Below are 18256 nucleotides of genomic sequence, written 5' to 3' on the forward strand. Positions count from 1 at the left end.
GTCTGTTTTCCCCGCACTCTCTCCCACACCCCGCGTTCCCACGGCCCTGGAGGAAGGCCTTGAGGCGCCAGGCTGGAGATAACGGTCTCCTGTCCCTCAGCCTGATGCTGCCACTCTCCTGCTGCCACCTAGCCCCCCTCCCACGTGCCTCTTCTCTCCCTGGAGACCCGCCCCTCTTGACCCTTGTCCTGAAGCCTAAGAAGAAACAGAAGGGGGAGAGTGGGGGGGCAGGCTTATGGAGAGAGGGGTGGAGGTGGGTGGGCATGGGAGGGGGCGCCCTCTGTGCTGGTTCTTTACCCCAGAGTACACAGGCAGCTTCCAAAATATATTTATATCACCCCCTGAACTCTTGCCATGGTCATCACTGCTCCGTCCACATGGGCTTTGGCCTGGGCTGCCCCCCCGCTCCCCTCAGGCCTTCCAGATACCAGTATTCTTGTATCACCTGCTGGTTGTGGAGAACTTACGAGGAGAAGGGAGAGACTATTGGGGGTCGGGGGCCCCATGGAGTCCTCATGCCCGGGCCTCTTCTCCGTTCTCCCCGCCCCAGACCGACTCCTGCAGCCTTGGGGTCCACAGCTGCCACCCAGTGAGGGGCCCAGGGGATGCCTGGCACACACACAGCCGGTCTCCGTGAATGCCTTTGCTCTCTTCCCATGCCAGTAGGAGAGGCTGAGGCTGTTGGTTTTCCCCTTTAGCATTTTCTCCGCTTCCAGAGTGAGGGGCCGGAGAAACGGCTAGAAACTCCGCGAACCTGGGCTGCATTCAGAGCTGTGTGAGGCTCCAGCGGCGGGGTGCAGTGTGGGTGGAAGGGGCCAGGGCTCAGCCAAGTGGTCATGAGGCCTCCTGGCTGAGCACACTAGTTCCTGAGAGGCCGCTGGCAGGGCTGTGGGGCCGCAGAAAGCTCCAGGGGTACCCTCTCTGCTCTCACCACCGTGCCCCCCAATGCAGGGGCAGTCAGGAAGCAGGCTTTGGGGGGGCAGTGCCGGCCACCCCCTGGTGATCGGGGACAAGGGGGCTGGCAGGTAGAGGAGGGACCGAGTAGCTGGGAAAGGTATGTAAAACCACCCTAGTATCCTAGGCCTTGGAACACAAGGTGAATTTTCTGGAACAAACTTTGGGAGCCTTGCTGGGATACACATACATCTCTAGGCAGCAGATCTGGCCACACGGCTGCCAAAGGGAGGGTGTGGCTTTGCTGGAACCTGGGGAGGAAAATTAGTGTGGAAGTGGCTCCTTCCGGAGAGCTCCCCGTGCCAGGGATTTTTAGCCAGGCAGGAACAGACTAAAGGCCCAGGCTGCGGTCTCTGAATGGGGACTGGGGCTCCCCGCCCCTGAGGGTCTTTCAGCCGGGTCACTCCCTCCCGTCTCCGAGACCTCTTCTGTGGAGCTGTATGGATTGTGTTTGGAGTCAGTCCTTCTGGCTGGTTGGGGGCATCTGGGCTCCCTCGGGGGAGCCTTTCCTATCGACAACCCTGTTCTGGCCTCTCCTGGGGACTAGGAGCCAGTGGGAGGAGCTTCTTTTCAGTGCACCTGTGCTCTGGGATGGTTCCACCTCCCCAGTCAACTGGGCCGTGAGCCTTGCTAGAAGTCGGGAGGCCCATAAAGGGAAACGGAGAGCCCATAAAGGGAACGGTCTACAACCCCCGTTCATGGCATGGAATGTTTGCTGTGGGCCAGTCTCATCGGCTGACTGGCCATGGGGGCTGGTGAGCAGTCGTCACAAGGCCCCCACCTGGCCCAGGAGCCCCGAGGTCACTCTGGAGTAGCTGAAGCCACCCAGACCCTCCTCTGCGACCTTGGAGGAGTTGGTCACGGCCTTCTAAAAGTCCCCCTCTGGAGAGCCTGGGGGCCCTCACTCCTGCTCCCCCTGCCCTCGGCTCCTCTCGCCTGGGTAGTCTTTCCACTTCTGCAGACGTTCACCATTTCCTCCCTCGATTTGCTTTTATTCCTGACTGCTGTCTGGGGAGCCAGCCCTGGCTGGCGTGTGAAACTTGCTGGAGCAAAACTGCCCTCCCCTGATGTCGCCCCTGTTCCTTCACCTGTGGCCATCAGCACCGGGATGCATTGGCCTGCCTCTCCCAAGAGTCTGGGATCCCCTGGTTTAAACAGGGTGGAGTCCTGAGGAACGCAGGGCCTCCGGCTGGAAGATCTGAGTTCATCGGCTCCAAGCAACCTGAGGCAACTTGTTGAGACCTCTGGGCCTCAGTTCCCTCATCTGTAAAATGGAGATAAATAGGACCACCTCCACGGCCTTGTGGAGACTAACGGAGAGAACGTACAGATGCAAAGCCTGGTGTGTTGGAGGCCTCAAACACTTTGCTCACGCCATCATTAGAGAAGCTTGCAAGAGTTTCCTAACTGGTACTTGTGTTTTGTTTATCAAGCCTCCAATCCATCTGCACAGTGGTCAGACAGACCTCTCCTCCTGGGATAGGAACCTTCACTGGCTCCCGGAAGCCTGGCATTCACTTCGGATGTGGTGTGCCTTCTAGTTCGCTGCAGCTCTTGGTGCTCTGATGTGCTTCTGGCTCTTGTGTAAGACACACACACCACGCTTGCTGGCATGAACGTAGGCTGTGGTGTTTCTGGACTCACTGACCCCGTAGCCCTTCTTCCGGCTAGGGTTGAAGGATCTCTCAGCTTCTCTGCTGAGGGAAACTGTCCAGCCCAGGACCCCTGGCGGCCAGGGCGGAAACAAGACACCCTGTCCAAACAGTTCTGGGAGGTGAGGCCGGATGGCTGATTAGACTGCTGGCAGGATTCTAAGGGAGGGCCCTACCCCCTGTTGGAGCACCAGTCAGAAGCCTGGTTGCCCCTGCTGACTGCAGGGAGCACCCCTAACCGCCTTCCCTCCTTCCAAGACCACCGATTCAAGCCTCACCCACTACCAACAGCATCTTTGCTCCAGACATGGAGTTAGCAGTCTGGTGATTTCATGACGGCCAAAACCATGGGCAGGAGGGATGTCCTTGCCCTCTTGTCTTACAGGGCAGGGAAAGGTAGGCAGGCAGGACATTCCTTACCCTTACTTCTCCCTAAGGTGGGCGGCAGCCATAGCCCACCTGCAGAGAGCTGGGGAGGGGCTCCCCCTGTTCAGTCCCACGGTTTTTGGTAAACGGGAGTGATCTAATTAATGGGACCCTCCTCAGTTAATGCGCCTCTTCCATTTCCCACTTACCCCTCTCTAAGATGTGACGGCAACTCGTGGACACTCAGTTTTGGAGGTGGTCCCCGGCCGAGGCTGGAGACAGCGCAAGTCCAAGTCGGCAACAGCTCCTCTCTTTGGACCCAGCCCTTGAAAGGGAAAGGGGCGCCTGTTCCTTTAAGGGGCTGGCCAGGCGGGAGCGCGGGGATTTGTCCGCAGCCCCTTCCTTTCAAGCGCTTCAGGATCCCTGGGACCCGGACCGTCCGAGGCCGAGCGCTCCGGCCGTCGAGGAGCCGCCTGGGGACGGTGCGTAGCTCGGGGGAGCTCGGGCTCCTCGGGCCCCCGTGCGGGCCGGGTTCTCCCCTCGCCGCTTTGGGTCTCCCGCGGGGCCCCAGGCCTCTCGGGCAGGGTCAGGAAAGCGGACAGGAGGAGTGCGCTGGGCACCGCGGGGCCGGGCGGAGCTGGGTTCTGATCGCCCCTGGGGCGCGCCGCGGGCGCGAGTGCGGGGAGAGGGGCGCGGATCCCCTGGGCTCGCCACGAGGAAGCAAATCCCCAGCGAAACCCGAGGCCTCTGAGACCACCGCCCGGTCCAGCCCCTTTGCCACCGGGGCCCGCCGATCCCTGCCGGTCTCGTCCGGTCTGGGTCCTGCAGCCTCCAGCACGGTGCACCGCGCGCCTGGCTCTGCCCCGCGGCACGTGTCGCGTGCTCCGGGGTTCCCTGGAGCTCGGGGGTGAGGTGGGGGGCTGGGGACGACCCGCGGGGCGGCGGGCGGGCGGACCTGCGCCTCTTGGCCTCTGCGTAGGGCAAGCGCAAAGGATGCCCGTCGGGTTCAGGCCTCGGTTCACCGGGGTTTCTGCCTTAGGGCGGCGAGACCAGAGGCACAGAGAGAGGGCGGCGAGAAAGGAGATGGGTGGGAGATGGGAATCCTTCGGGAAGGAATTTAGGTCCGGTGAGCGGCCAGGAAGGACCCAGCTGTGTCACCAACTCGCTGGGTGGCCTCAGCAGCCTGTGACCCGGCCTCGACCGCGGTGCCCAGCGCTGACCCCGGGGAGTGCTTCTGCTCGGGGCAGCAGGGGGAGGTGACGGAGAGGCCCCTCTCCCGCCGCCCTGCATGAGCCAGCGGGGTGGGAATGCTGGTAGGAAACACCTCCGGCTTCCACTTTACGGGGCCCGCAGGTTTCAAAGGCGCCGGTCAGCCTTGTCTAAACAGGGGGCACCGAAGTCAAATTCCTCACGCGGAGCTGGGGCTTATGGAGTCCTGGAGGGCAATGCTGCCCCCTGCTGGAGTTTGGGGGACTCGGCTCGCCGTCGCACGGTGAGAATAGTCTGAGGGGAGGTGTGTGGCCCATCTTCCTTCCAAGGTGGGGTTCAGCTTATTCTGGTGTGTGGAGGGGACCCGAGGCAAGTGGTGCTGGGAGAGGCAAAGGATGGGTGGCCCGGAGACTGGAATTTTCTCTAACTTCTGCCGGCGGAGTTACCAAAGATAAAGCCTTGGGTATTTCACTCATCTGTGTGCCCTTAGCCTCCGTTTCCCCAACTGTAAAGAGAAGGCAGTGGTGGCTGCTTTCTCTCCTAGGCAATGAGAGGCGAGAAAGATCCACTGAAATAACGCGAGAGTTCACCTTGTGCACGGTTAACACTAGTAACAACTAATCTTTTGAGTGCTCAGCCTCCTTATTCTCTCCTTTAATCTTTTGATTGGAATGGTGACCCCCATTTTACAGATGGGGAAAGTGAAACTCAGTGACTTGCCCACTGATAAAATTTTTTTAATCTTTAAAAAAAGTGTGTTTATTCATTTTTGAGAGAGAGAGAGACACAGAGACAGACAGTGTGATCTGGGGGAGGGACAGAGAGAGAGGGAGACACAGAATCCAAGGCAGCTCCAGGCTCTGAGCCATCAGCTCAGAGCCCAACGCAGGGCTCGAACTCACAAGCCAGGAGATCATGACCTGAACCAAAGTCAAACGCTTCACTGATGGAGCCTCAAGATTTTATTTTTAAGAAACCTCTCCACCCATCGTGGGGCTTGAACTCACCACTCTGAGATCAAGAGTTGTATGGTCTGACTGAGCCAACTGGGCACCCCCACTGATACAGTGTTAGTATGTGGGTGGAACAGGACCGAATTCAGGTGGCCAGTCCGACTCTAGGACCCGAAATCTGCCCTTGTGTTCTTCTGCCGAGATGTATTAGCGGCTCTTTGTTGAACACCTGCCATATATTGCGACCGGACATAATTCATCTTCTATAACCCTCACCACAGCCCTCGAGTGAGGGGCTAGTATTGATCCTTTGTTTTTACAGAGGAGGTCGTGGAGATGTAGAGAGGTTGAATAACTTGCTCAAGGCCCCTCAGCAGGGTGCGGGTGGGTCTTTGCCCAGGCGGAGCTCCAGCTGATTTGGGGAGCCCCCAGCTGCCAAGGTGACTGGGCTGGACTGGATCTTGGGCCTTCAAGCTGGTGGCACCTCTGTGGCGGTTCTGAGGGGCTGGGGAGCAGGATAGGCGGGTCAGGGGAGTGGAGGCGGTCCATTGCTCCCCTGAGTGGGAGCGGTCAGAGACGGGCCTGGGGCCGGGCGACAGCTGAGCGGCATCTTCCACCCGTGGCTTGCAATCAGCACGAGGCTTTATGCTTTCGCCTAACGTTCAGGGTGGCCACTGGGTTCAACCCTCGAGCTTCCCTGTTAGTCTTCTCTGGGGATGGGGAGACCTCAGTTCAGAGAGGGGAAGCTTCTGTTCAGAGAAATCGAATGGCTTCCCAGAGCCAGCCAGCCAGCCAGCAGGTGTCACCTGGGCATCTGTCAGCCTGGACACGTCAGATGTTTTGACAGGAGTGCAGCCCAGAGAGGGCTGGAAGGGGGTGGGCCTGCTTCCATCGGGGTCACAGCTCCTGGACACAGGGCTGATGTTCAGAACTCGTTTTTCTCGGTGCCCTCCAGCAAAGAGAGGGGTTGACCAGATCACACCTCTCCACTGGCTGTAATTTGGTTTGGTTTTTTGTTTTAAGTAGGCTCCACACCCAACATGGGCCTCGAACTCATAACCCTGAGATCAGGAGTCACGGGCTTCACCGACTGAGCCAGCCAGGTGCCCCTGCTGTAGTGTTCCTAAACCAGAGAGTAGACAGGGGTGTGTCCAGAATAGAGGAGCGGGAAGTAATGAAGAGAACTAGGTAGGGCTGCTTTTTAGCTGGAAAGGAGAAGCCAGGATGAGGCCATGCACTTGAGCTGAGGTAGGGAGATAGCCTGGATGGTGCTCTTAGAATCAGGTAAATCAGAGGCATAGCTGTCCTCCGCTGAAAACCCTTCCGTGTCCACAGTGGTCTTGTGACAGCTGCGTGAACATCATTTCCCACCACCCTCTCTCTTGCTCCTCGCTCCTCATTGGACTTCAGGCTATTCCTGCCAAAGGCCTTCGCATTTGCTGTTCCCTACCCTGGGATGCTTTTCCCTAGGATTTTCAAAGTTTATACCTTCAGCTGGTCCCCTTCTCAGGGAGGCGTCCTGATCTATCCTGTCTCCAGGCACACCCTGCCCCCCTCCTGCTTCAGCCTATCACATGGATGGCTTTGACATCACCTACGTCCTGCATTGTGCTGTTTCCCTTGCTGGAACGTAATCTCCAGGAAGATTTCTGATTTGTATCCTGCGGGCCGAGAGCTGTGCCTGGCACATGGTAGATATGTGATAAATCCTCACTGAGCGAATGAGGTCAGATTCCAGCTCCTTCGTCTATTACCCTGGGTAACTTTAGCCATGCACCTTAGCATTTCCAAGCCTCAGTTTGTACAGTGGGGACAAAAATTCTGACACTGAGACCCACAGGCAAGGACAGCCGTGAAGATGCATTGACAAGTGGAAGGCAGTCCTTAAATGTGACAGACCATGATGGGGTTGGCCTAAGGGTTCAGTAGAGTCCTGCCTCTACTGTCTTGGCCACGTGACCTTTAGAGAATTGCTTTGTGCCTCTGTTTACCTATGAATTAATTGGGGAGAATAAAATTCTTGCTGACTGGGGGGGTGGGGGTGGTCTTGGGAGGATCAAGGGAGCTGCTGGCCACAGAAGCCCTTTAAGACCCAGGGAGTAAGTGCAGTTCTCAGGCTTGAGGTTGGGAGTGTGTGTTGGGGTCTTTGGGGCTGGGAAGGGGTGCCTAGGAGCTCCCTGGAGGACACCACAAGGTGCTAGAAGTCTTTCCTGCTTCAGGGCGTGTTTCTGAGCCAGGAATTACCTCATTCACATTGGTAAGAACAACAAGGGACTGAGGTCAGTAATAACACCGAGTGGCATCGGTTCAATGGTGATTTTTCTCAACATGCTGATGTATTGGAGCGACCGGAACAGGATTTCTCACGAAGAGCAAGCTTTAGCAAGCGACGGATTCCTTGAGAATCACAGTCCTCAGGAAGTGCCTTTCTTAGTACAGGTACAAAGGTCTCTCACGGTCTAGGCTCCTGCTGTTCAGGGCCCAAAACTCAGGAACCCAAAAGATTTGAATACAGCATCCCTTCTCACCTCTCAAGACCCAAACTCTGCACCAACTCAAGGACGCGATAGATTTGGGGAGGGAGGGATGCCTGGATGGCCGCTTAACACAAAAGTTTTCTGATAAATGTAGGAATCACATGAAGAAATTGCAAAGACATGTCCCCGGAGTTGGGGGAAAAAAAAAAAAAAATGAAGAAGATGGCTTCACCCTGGGTCAGATCTTAATTTCAGTAAATCTGGTTTCTACCGGAATCCAATACCCGAAAAGATCTACATCTCAAAGGAGGAAGCACTTGCCTCCGTAGGGGAGGCTTCAAAGGGCTGATTGACAGGATGCCAGTGTCAGAGGAGAATGATAAGTCCTGGCGTTTTTTACTAGGACTGTTTCTGGTTTTGTTAACACTCTGGATGCAAAGTTGCATATGTTTTGAGCAATATGCCCCAACCTTATCTTTCCCCCCCGATCTTATTTTTTAATGCATTTAATGCAAAAATATGCATTTTTTCTTCAAGCACACAAATATTACTTTGTAGCAGAAACACCTCCATTCGCTCATCCTGAAGCCCTTTCTCACTTGGGAGGCACCTGGGCCGGATGCGCTGCTGGGCACACGGCAGACAGCCTGGCCTGGCGAGCCCTCCGCTGGAGCCCCGCCCAGGGACAGGGTGGACCCTGGGACATCCAGCTCCTATCAACAGCCTCTCTGTCCTCATTCCACCTCCTTCTGGGTTCCAAACGTGGGACCTCAAGGAAGGGAAAGGAAACTACCTCCTACCTCCTCCTGCCAGGCACGGAGCTGCGTGCTCTGCAAACACTACCTCCCTGAATTTGACATCCTCCTTCCATGCTTTGGAGCCGGAGTGGGTTCGAATCCCAGTTCTGCCACGTCCTAGTTGGACGACCTCGGGCAGATCATTTAATCTGTTTGTGCCTTGGTTTTCCCACCTATAAAATGAGGCTACTGAGAAGTTCCACCTCCAGGAGTTGTGAGGATTAAATGAGATAGTAAGTGCTCGTTAAACTCAGCTGTTAACTTTATGCCAATGATAGCCCGAGTGAGGCTAAGCTGTGATCACAAAGAGACTCAAAATGTGGTGGCTTAGTACTATAGGACGTTGTTTCTCTTAGGAGACAGTGCAGATGGGGGAGGTCCAGGGCTGGGGGCACAGCTCTATCAGCCTGTGGTTTACATCTGAGACGGAGGTGGCCCCTTTGGGTGCCAGCACGTTGAGGGAAAGAATACCAGGAAGAGGTATCCCTAAACTGTATTTTAAAAACATTTTCAAGGTTTAATTTGGGAAAGAAAGAGCACGAACAAGGGAGCAGCAGAGAGAGAGAGAGAGAGAGAGAGAGAGAGAGAGGGAGGCACAAAATCCGAAGCAGGCTCCAGGCTGTCAGCACAGAGCCTGACGCGGGCCTCGGACCCACGACCCATGAGATCATAGCCTGAGCCGAAGTTGGAAGCTTAACCTACTGAGCCACCCAGGCGCCCCTCCCTTTTTTTTTTTTTTTTAATCTTGAGAGAAAGAACCAGTGTGAGTGTGGGGCAGTGGGCAGAGAGGGGGGATGGGGAGAGAATCCCAAGCAGGCTCCCCCCGGTCAGCACGGAGCCCGACGTGGGGCTGGAACCCACAAACCAAGAGATCATGACCTGAGCCCCATTCAAGAGTCAGACGCTTAACCGACTGAGCCACCCAGGTGCCCCTTGTCCCTGTTTTAACACAAGGCCTGCCTGTGGCACGTTCTTTTGGCTTGCTGCTGTTGGCCAGCTCTGGCTCTCCTAGCTGCAAAGTGAGGCTGGGAATACAGCTTTCAGCTGAGCACACACCTGTCTAGAGCTCTGTTACTGTAGGAGGAAAGCAGACTATATGGGGGAGAAATAGGCCAGGGAGTTTTCTAAACCTGGTTTCCCAAATGAGGAAACCGGCCTGCAATCACACAGCTTGTCAGCAGTAGAGATGCGACTTGAACCCAGATCTTCCTACCCCCAAGGCTGCTTGATTGTGCTTGGGCTGCCCAGATCCAAGTCCCCGTGAGGCTTTATGGGGGTCACCTGGGGACTCTTGGAAGAAGCAAGACCTCGGAAGGGCGGGGTCTTACTATAATGCCCAGCACGGAGGGCAAGTCCGGGCCTCAGGCTCTCCGCAAAGGCGTCTAAGAGTAGATTCTACTTCTCACCTTTCTGCACATTTGCACTCCCCCCTGCCAGGAGTTCTTAACTGTTCTGGAAACAAGAAGGTTCCCTGCATAATCTGACCACCCTTACGGGTTCCGTGCTCTCCTTTCCTTTTCTTTTTCTCTTCCCCTTCCCTCCCGTCCCCCCTCCCCCCATCTCTTTTGCCGGCCCCTCCCGTTCTGGTTTCCATACAACACGCGCTCACAGGGGCCCAACCTTGCAATCATAGCAGAGTGGCAATTCCCACGTCTGCTTTGTCCATTTTAAATTACACCCTAAGTGTTTTTCCACGTGGCTGCATGATCAGCATGCTTCCCAGATGCCTGCTGCTGCCCTGTCCTTGCTGCCTCGCGTTCCCCTTTCCACTCAGCCCCGGGAGGGGAGTTGGCGACGTTTGTCTGATCCTGTGGCCCCTCCGCTTACAGCCTTCCTGGCACCCCAGGGCCTTTGGGGCAAAGGGGAGAGGGAAAAAGCGGCTTGTTGGACCCCAATGGCTCACGGCCTCTCCCCTAGATCAGTCAGGGTCTTGGCAGGAACAGAATTCACCCTAGGTGGTTCCACTAAAGAGACTCTAATAAGGACTGGCTAGCTTCTAGAGGGGGCAACAAAGGAGAAGACACAGACAAGCAATGACAGCCACTGCCCCCCCAGGTCTTGGGGGAGGAAATAGAGTTAGAGGTCCTGTGAGAACAGGTGCTGGGGAGAGGAGCCTGCTGGAAGCCAGAAGCCACCCCCCCCAAGAGAAGCCACCACAGGGATCAGGGCAGAAAAGAGCACAGATAGCTTCCAGCACATTCCCAGCCCCCCCCCCCCCCCCCTTCTCTCTGGCCTTTGGGCTTTTGTGTTTGCCCTGCCCTTGCTGGGCACACCCTAGTGTCCTTCCCGCCTGGCTAACCCCCACGTCTGCAGTCTAGTTTCCGCGCTCCTTCTCTGCGGCCCCACCGCTGGCCTCTGCTCCCCCCACACAGCCCGCGCCTCTGCCCCGGCTCTGTACTGACTTCCTCCAAGGCTGCAGGTCTTTTAAACCTTTAGGCGCTCAGCAAATGGTGATGAGGGGCAGGTGAGTGAAGCGTTAGCCTCGGGTGCAGAAATAAATGTGGGGGAGGAGCGTGTGAGCGCACCAAAAAACCCTCAGTAATCAAGGTGTAATATTTAAATGCATCATTAAACAAAAAAACAAAACAGCCACGGACTAGCTGCCTATTTTGTGTGTCCACCGAGGTCGGAATGGTGTTTAAAATTGGTTTTGACCTTGACTCGGGATCAGAAACAAATTGCACGTTGTGACCTCCCCACCCCACCCCCCCTCAAAAGACATCTCTGGTCTGAAACCAAAGCTCGACGATGCAGGACTCCCCTCGCTAAACACGAATGCACCCCGAGATTTTCCAGTCTAGTCTCTGAGAAATGCTGCTCACGACTTTTCAAATTCAAACGTCCGGTTTGAAAAGTTGACACTGCCCTATTGCCCTGTGAAATCTTCTCCAGGACTTTTGCCTCCTCCTGGCTCCTCCCGAGACCTTGCTGGCTTCCTCCCTGCCCATCTTGCCCGTGGGGTGCGGTCCCCCGAGGGCAGGGACCTGGCCTTGCTCCAGCGCATCTTCTAGACTCTGAGAACAGTGCCTGTGCTCGTGATGCTCCATAATTATCTGTTGAGCGAGCGAACGAGTGGGTGCTGGAACCCAGGGGACCCTGACCCCCCCTGCAGCAGGCTTCTCTAATGGGTTTTTCTCCTCTTCCCAGCCTGCCCCGGGCTCCAGCCTTGCCCCGGACACCCTGGCCCTGCGGCCGTGCGTGACGCCATGTGCCCTCTGCTCCTGTTGTATCTGCTGCCCTGTGTCTCCGGGCTGCCTTTCTACAACGGCTTCTACTACTCCAAGCCCAATGGCTGGAACCTGGGCAACGGCCACGGCGAAGGTGGGCGGCCTCCTGGATCTGGCTCTGGGCTCCACTGGGTGACTGAGACCTCTCCTGGCTCCTGCTGTGATATGCAGGTTCCAGGCCGGGACAGGGGACAGGGCACGGAGCCAGCAGCCCCTTCCCTATCCGGGCCCTTGCAGGGGACCAGGTGCATTTCTAAGATCACCGCAAGGGCTGGTTCAGTTACTCCGTTTGCTAGGCCCTCAGGCTTGAGCGCATTGGAGCCGAAAGCTCACCTGTGTGGGACACAGGTGTGCTTAAGAATGCTCCCGAAGTTGCCAGTTTTCCAAGATCCAAATTAAATGTGACCTCCCTTGGAGTTCCTCAGTGGAAAGGGGGTTTGAGGTTAGACAGATGAGAGTTTGAATCTCAATTTTGCCACTTACTAGCTACCTGGCTTTGGGCAGGTGACTTTTAAAAATATATATTTTTTAAATGTTTATTTTTGAGAGGGGTGGGGAGGGGTAGAGAGAGAGGGAGATGCAGAATCCCAAGCAGGCTCCAGGCTCTGAGCTGTCAGCACAGAGCCCGATGCGGGGCTCAAACCCATGAACTGTGAGATCATGACCTGAGCCAAAGGCGGACGCTTAACCGACTGAGCCACCCAGGCGCCCCTGGGAAGGTGACTGTTTAGTTAGCATGTGTTGTGCACCTACTATGTGTCAGGCATGCTTCTAGCACCTTCCATACATGGTCTCATAATCCTCACAAACACCTGACCTATAGGCAAGCTTAACAACCAGCGTAATGAAGGCACCAACCGGGCCAAGCTGATGCCGGCTGCCCTTGCAGCCCCGAAAGCAGCCTGTGGGTTATTTCATTTCATAGATGAGCTAACTGACGCTCACAGAGTTGAGCCAGCTTCCCAGGGCACGCAGATCTTAAGAACCCATGCTGAGATTGGTTTGCAGAAGGACAGAGGGGACAAACACTTCCCAGGCCCTGGTCCTGATGTGAGCCTGCCTCAGGCTCTTAGGGAGAATCCGTTCCCTGGCCCTTCCACTGTCTGGTGGCTGCTGATGGACCTTGACTTACAGCTGCGTCACCCCGTCCCTGCCTCCATGGTCGCTTCGCCTTCCCGTTCCATCCTCTCATCTCCTCGGCCTCCTTCTAAACAGATACTTGTGGCTGCAGTCCTTAACTTAGTCCCACCCGTAGACTCCACTTTGCTGTAGAAGGTGACCCTCACAGGTTCCAGGAACCAGTGATGGATGGCTTGGGGCATCCATGACTTGACCTCCCACCCTCCTTTGCCCTAGAACTTATTTTTTGTACAAACGCTACTTTAAGGAGATTCAAGGAAACTTAGAAACGGAAAGTTTCTACCCGTGATCTCACCATTTCCCATCAGTCTCTGAATACGTGTGAGCAAAATCACAAAGAGCTCCCCCCACCTGAGGGAACCATTACTGCCATGTCAGATGTATCCCTCCAGCCTTTTGCATAAGATTAAGAAAACTGTCTTCAACCTCCTGCTATACATGTGATTTGGGAATCTTGCCATCACTTCGTAGAATACAGCTCTTCCCCCCAAGGTCAGTGAGTGGATATACAGCTGCCAAGCTATTTTACCTGGCTGTGTAGTGTTTCTTGTTTTTTGTGTGTTTTTGGTTCCTGGCCGTGTAGTGTATAGTCGTACGGATGCATTATGATTCAGCCAAATGTTCTCATGGTCTTCGGGTTACAGCTTCAAACACAGCTTGACCAAAGAGCACTGGGGAACACAAAGGATGTAGCCACGGAATGAGAGTCCTGACTCACGTCTGTTGGGCCCATTCTGTGTGCCACGTTTCCCACCTCACCTGATTTGGGCCTCACCGCGGCCCGCCATTGGTACTGTCACTACCCCGTTCTACAAATAAGGAAAGTGGTCTGCAGAGTCGGTGGACTTCTCTAGACTAGATCAGATTAGCTTTGCGGAAAGTTGGAGCCGAGATGCAAGGCTGGCTTAGCTGCCTCCGGGCCTGTGGTCTCAGACCTCTGTGCCCACTGCCTGTCCAGGGTTCTCCAACTTGAGTGACCAGCCAAGTCACTTGAGAACTGTTAAAACACTGATCACTGGGCCTTCCCCGCCCCCGCCAGAGTTTTTGATTCAGGAGGTCTGGGCTGGGACCCAGGAGTTTGCATTTCTAACAAGTTCCCAGGAATGTTGCTGCTGCTGGCTCCGGGACCCCACTTTGGGAACCACTGCACCAAAGCATCTGGCTTTTGCAGCCTGAGGTCCTCTGCAGGGAGCCTCTTATCTCCTGCTTGCCCCAAGCCTACCCCCCTCCCCCACCCTGTGTCCCTCCAGGGGTCTAAGTCCAGGCCCAAGATCAGGAGATAGGCTTCTGTACAGGGTCCCAAGTTAAAGATGAGCCAGCCTCAGCATAAATCTGGTTTTGGGGGGGGGGGTGGTGTTTGTTAGGCTCTGTGTTTATTGGCACCCGTGAGCCCTGAGTATTGTCTCCTGTAGAAGTCCTGGCCTCCTCTCACCTGTGTTTCTAGGTATTTGGGGAAGAATCATGGATGACAGGTGGACAGACAGCGAAGGACAAGCTGTGCTCTTCCGTGGTCAGCGTGGTAGGGAAGGACACTCAGGGCGATCTGAGTCCCAACCAGCCACCTGATATGGGGTGCTCTTATCACCTAACTACATCAGCTAGCTTCTTACGCACAAACTTAATGGCTTAAGACAACAGCTGTGGTTTTTCTGTTTTGTTTTGTTGCTTATTCCATGGGTCAGCATTTTGGGCTGGCCGCCATTTCCTCACAGACTGTGCCTGCAGTCGGGGGACAGGTCGGCTGGGGGCTGCGTGGCCTAGGACGGCCTCAGCTGGGAGGGCTCGTCTCTGCTCCACGTGGGGCTCTCCTTCTCCAGCAGGTGAGCCCAGGCTCGTTCTCATGGAGGCTGGCAGGGTTCCGAGAAGGAGCCGAAGCAGCGGGGCCTCCTGGAGCCCAGGCTCAGAACGGTCACCTCTGCCCAGTTCATTCGGTCAAAGCGAGCGGCAAGGCCAGCACGGATTCGAGGGGAAGGGGACACAGAGTCCCCTCTTGACAGGAGACGCAGAGTCCCATTGCAGAACGCGTGGATGCAGGGACGGGTGCGGCGTTAGGGCAGTTCTTGCAACGTGTTAATTCCCGGGCCTGGCGGGAGCTGGGGATGAGCTGGGGGTGGCCGCTGCAGGGGTACACGTGTGCCCCACGGGTCCCCATCTGCACCCCACTTCTCCCGCAGGCGTCTTCAACGGGGTAAGGCTGGTGGTAGAGACGCCCGAGGAGACCCTGTTCTCCTACCGAGGGGCCAATGTGACCCTGCCGTGCCACTACCACTACGAGCCGGCCCTGCTGTCCCCGCGGCCCGTGCGCATCAAGTGGTGGAAGCTGTCAGAGAACGGGGCCCCGGAGCAGGATGTGCTGGTGGCCATCGGGCTAAGGCACCGCTCCTTCGGAGACTACCGAGGCCGGGTGTGTCTGCGGCAGGACAGGGAGCGCGAAGTGTCGCTGCAGATCGGGGACTTGCGGCCGGAGGACTACGGGCGTTACCGCTGTGAGGTCATTGACGGGCTGGAGGACGAGAGCGGCCTGGTGGAGCTGGAGCTGCGGGGTGAGGCCCTGAGAAACCATCTAGAACTCTGTGCGTTAGACAAGCATGCAGTCCTCAGGACCACCCCTGCTGTTATCATCAGCCTGGTTTTATAGATGAGGAAACAGAGACACAGGGGCGTCAAGTAACTTCCCTAAGGTCACACAGCTCATGAATGGCAGCGTAGGACGTCGACCCCAGGCAGTCGGGCTCCAGAACCCTATACTCCCTCTGGCTCACACCCTCTTCAGAGGAACTGGCCCCACAGCCAATTAGAGAGGAGCTGAGACGCTCCCAAAACCAAAGAGGCTGCCTGGTGCGAGTGACAGGAATAGGGGGCACTGAACCCTCCACTCAGTGGCTGAACCCTCATCCCATCCCAAAGGAGTGCCCCACTCAGGTCCGGAAGCAGAGTCCGTGCAGCCAGGCTTTCTGATTTGACAAGAGAAGTGTATATTTTTACGTGAAATCTCTGGATTTTTATGTAAGGCTCTTCTAAAAAACGAAAACCCCAAACCAAAAAAACCCAACAGTCACAAACCAGTGCTGTCCAAACCAGCCAGGCCCTGTGTGCGGGCTCCAGTGGACAGTCCCGTCTCTGTCCCTAGGACGGGGCTGTGCGTCCTCAGACCTCTCCTACCTGTGAGGGAGATGGCTGGGACGGACGGAGAACCGTGTTCAGGCCCCGCATCCACCCCCTCCCAGCCTGGCGTCCTGGGTAGACGCCTCATCCCCTCGGAGCTCCCGTCCCCTCCCGCGTGAGATGAGGGATGGGGGTAGCGCCTCCTGTACCTCCTTCTGAGAAGTTGAACATGAAATGCAAGTCAAGGGCTCTTACCATCAGCACCCGCCTCCCTAGCCCACCTGGCGGCCGGAGGGGTCACATTCCTCATCCCTGATGGCCGGGCCGGTGGGGATGGGAGGATGCCAGCACCGGCAGGTGAGAGCCCTCGGCCAGGTCACAGACTGCTCGCCGTGTCCTCACACGGTGGAAGGGGCGAGGGGGCGTCATCTCATTCACGAGGGTGCCACCCTCATGACCTAAGTGCCTCCTGAGGGTGGCCTCCTGATCCCATCACATCAGGCCTCAGGATTTCAACATATGATCTGGGCGGGGGCGGGGGGGGGGCACAATGGAGACCACAGCTCTGGGGTTCCTGCGACAGCCCTGTGAATTAGGTGGCATTCCCACTCTATACGTGGGGACATTAACTGGCTGATCCGTTCATGAGCTTAACCAGCTACTACGTGTTTTCAGAGTGCCGGGGGCAGGGACCGGGGTCTCCAGCCGGCTGGGCCACCCGTTCCAGCCCCTCTGTCCTCCCTCCCCAGGTGTGGTCTTTCCCTACCAGCACCCCCAGGGCCGCTACCTGCTCAACTTCCATGAGGCCCAGCGGGCGTGTGAGGAGCAGGACGCGGTGGTGGCCTCCTTCGAGCAGTTATTCCGGGCCTGGGAGGAGGGCCTGGACTGGTGTAATGCGGGCTGGCTGCAGGACGCCTCGGTGCAGTACCCCGTCACGCTGGCCCGGCAGCCCTGCGGTGGCCTGGGCCTGGCGCCCGGGGTGCGCAGCTACGGCCCGCGTCACCGCCGCCTGCACCGCTATGACGTGTTCTGCTTCTCCGCTGCCCTCAAAGGTGAGTGCCGTGGCCAGGCACAGGTCAGGGGTGGGAGGGCGGCATCTGGGGGAACGTTAGGACCTCCCTGCCCGCTCTGCCCGCACCTTCGCCTGGAGGTCTGGAGCACCTGCCGACACTGAAGCCAGACACTGAAGCCACGTCTGGCTGAGTGTTTGAGTGCTTTGCTGCTGTTTCACACCAATCGCTGGTTTCCTCGTTCATCAGACGTATTTTGAGAGCCTACTGCGTGCTAGGGCCCAGCCTAGGCTCTGGGCATCATAGACAAATACAGCATCGTCTCTCCCACAAAGAGGATTGTTTCATGGGAAGATAAAAACAGACATGGATTCACAGTCACTCAGAAGAGTGTCCGGGCACGTAGTAGGTGCTCAGTAAATGAGTGGGCGAGAGACTCCGATTGGTCCAGCCTAGGTGGGGTGCCCACCCAGGGTGCAATTAAGAGTGGGGTGGAGCACAGACACGACTGGAGGGACTGGAGGGACCCCAGCCCTCCTAGGCAGATGGGATGGGACTCTCAGAGAAGGGGTCAGAACTGGGAAGGTATCCCCTGAATATCCATGGCACAACCCCCTGGGCTCCTAATTGCTAGGCCTTTGGAGACTGGCATTTCTGCAGCTCCCCCCCTTCCCCTGTCCTCTCTGGTTGCCCCCTGCGCTGCCCCGCCCTCACACCCCACTTTCCCACAGGGGAGGTGTACTACCTGGACCACCCTGAGAAGCTGACGCTGGCCGAGGCCAAGGACGCCTGCCAGGAAGATGGCGCCCAGATTGCCAAGGTGGGCCAGCTCTTTGCCGCCTGGAAGTTCCGTGGCCTGGACCGCTGTGATGCCGGCTGGCTGGCAGATGGCAGCGCCCGCTACCCCGTGGTTCACCCGCGTCCCAACTGCGGGCCCCTGGAGCCTGGCGTCCGAAGCTTCGGCTTCCCAGACCCGCGCAGCCGCAGGTACGGCGTTTACTGCTACCGCCCACGCTAGTCCCCGCGCACCTGCTGTCCGCATGAGCCCCGCACCCTCCCCTCTCAGGCTCTATTTATTGAGTGGTTCCTTGTTCCTTGCAGGTTGGGGCCATTTTTGTATTGCTTTTATACTTCTCAAATTAAAAACAAATTTTGAAATTGCTGAGTTTTTTTGTTTGTTTGTGTTTTGGTAAATCCAAGATTCCAAATCCTCCCTTTGCTCTGGCGGAGACCTCAAGGCTCTCCCCTCTCCCCAGGAATCCCTCTGCCCCTCTCCTCCAGGACATTGGAGGTTCATGGGCTCACGAGGGCTCTCTGCCATCACTGAATGTAGCCCCTGTCCCTGCCCTAGGGAGGCCAGCACCAC

At 56.8% G+C, this 18256-nt stretch overlaps 1 protein-coding gene across 1 annotated transcript; it reads left to right on the forward strand.

Moving 5' to 3' along the window:
* Positions 1-16: 16 nt before the first annotated feature.
* HAPLN3 (hyaluronan and proteoglycan link protein 3) lies at positions 17-18046 on the forward strand. The gene is made up of 5 exons (XM_047863938.1): positions 17-3454; positions 11556-11729; positions 14950-15318; positions 16630-16932; positions 17622-18046. The coding sequence occupies exons 2-5, from the start codon at positions 11615-11617 to the stop codon at positions 17906-17908; spliced, it is 1074 nt and encodes a 357-aa protein (XP_047719894.1). The 5' UTR covers positions 17-3454; positions 11556-11614; the 3' UTR covers positions 17909-18046.
* The last annotated feature ends 210 nt before the right edge of the window (positions 18047-18256 follow it).

This window comes from Prionailurus viverrinus, chromosome B3, assembly GCF_022837055.1.
Source record: "Prionailurus viverrinus isolate Anna chromosome B3, UM_Priviv_1.0, whole genome shotgun sequence".
NCBI lineage: Eukaryota > Metazoa > Chordata > Mammalia > Carnivora > Felidae > Prionailurus > Prionailurus viverrinus.

Coding starts and splice junctions, on each gene's coding strand:
- HAPLN3 (XM_047863938.1), top strand. CDS start 11,615: ATGTGCCCTCTGCTCCTGTTGTATCTGCTGCCCTGTGTCTCCGGGCTG. Junction 15,319..16,629: donor GGTGGAGCTGGAGCTGCGGG/GTGAGGCCCTGA, acceptor CTCCCTCCCCAG/GTGTGGTCTTTCCCTACCAG. Junction 16,933..17,621: donor CTTCTCCGCTGCCCTCAAAG/GTGAGTGCCGTG, acceptor ACTTTCCCACAG/GGGAGGTGTACTACCTGGAC.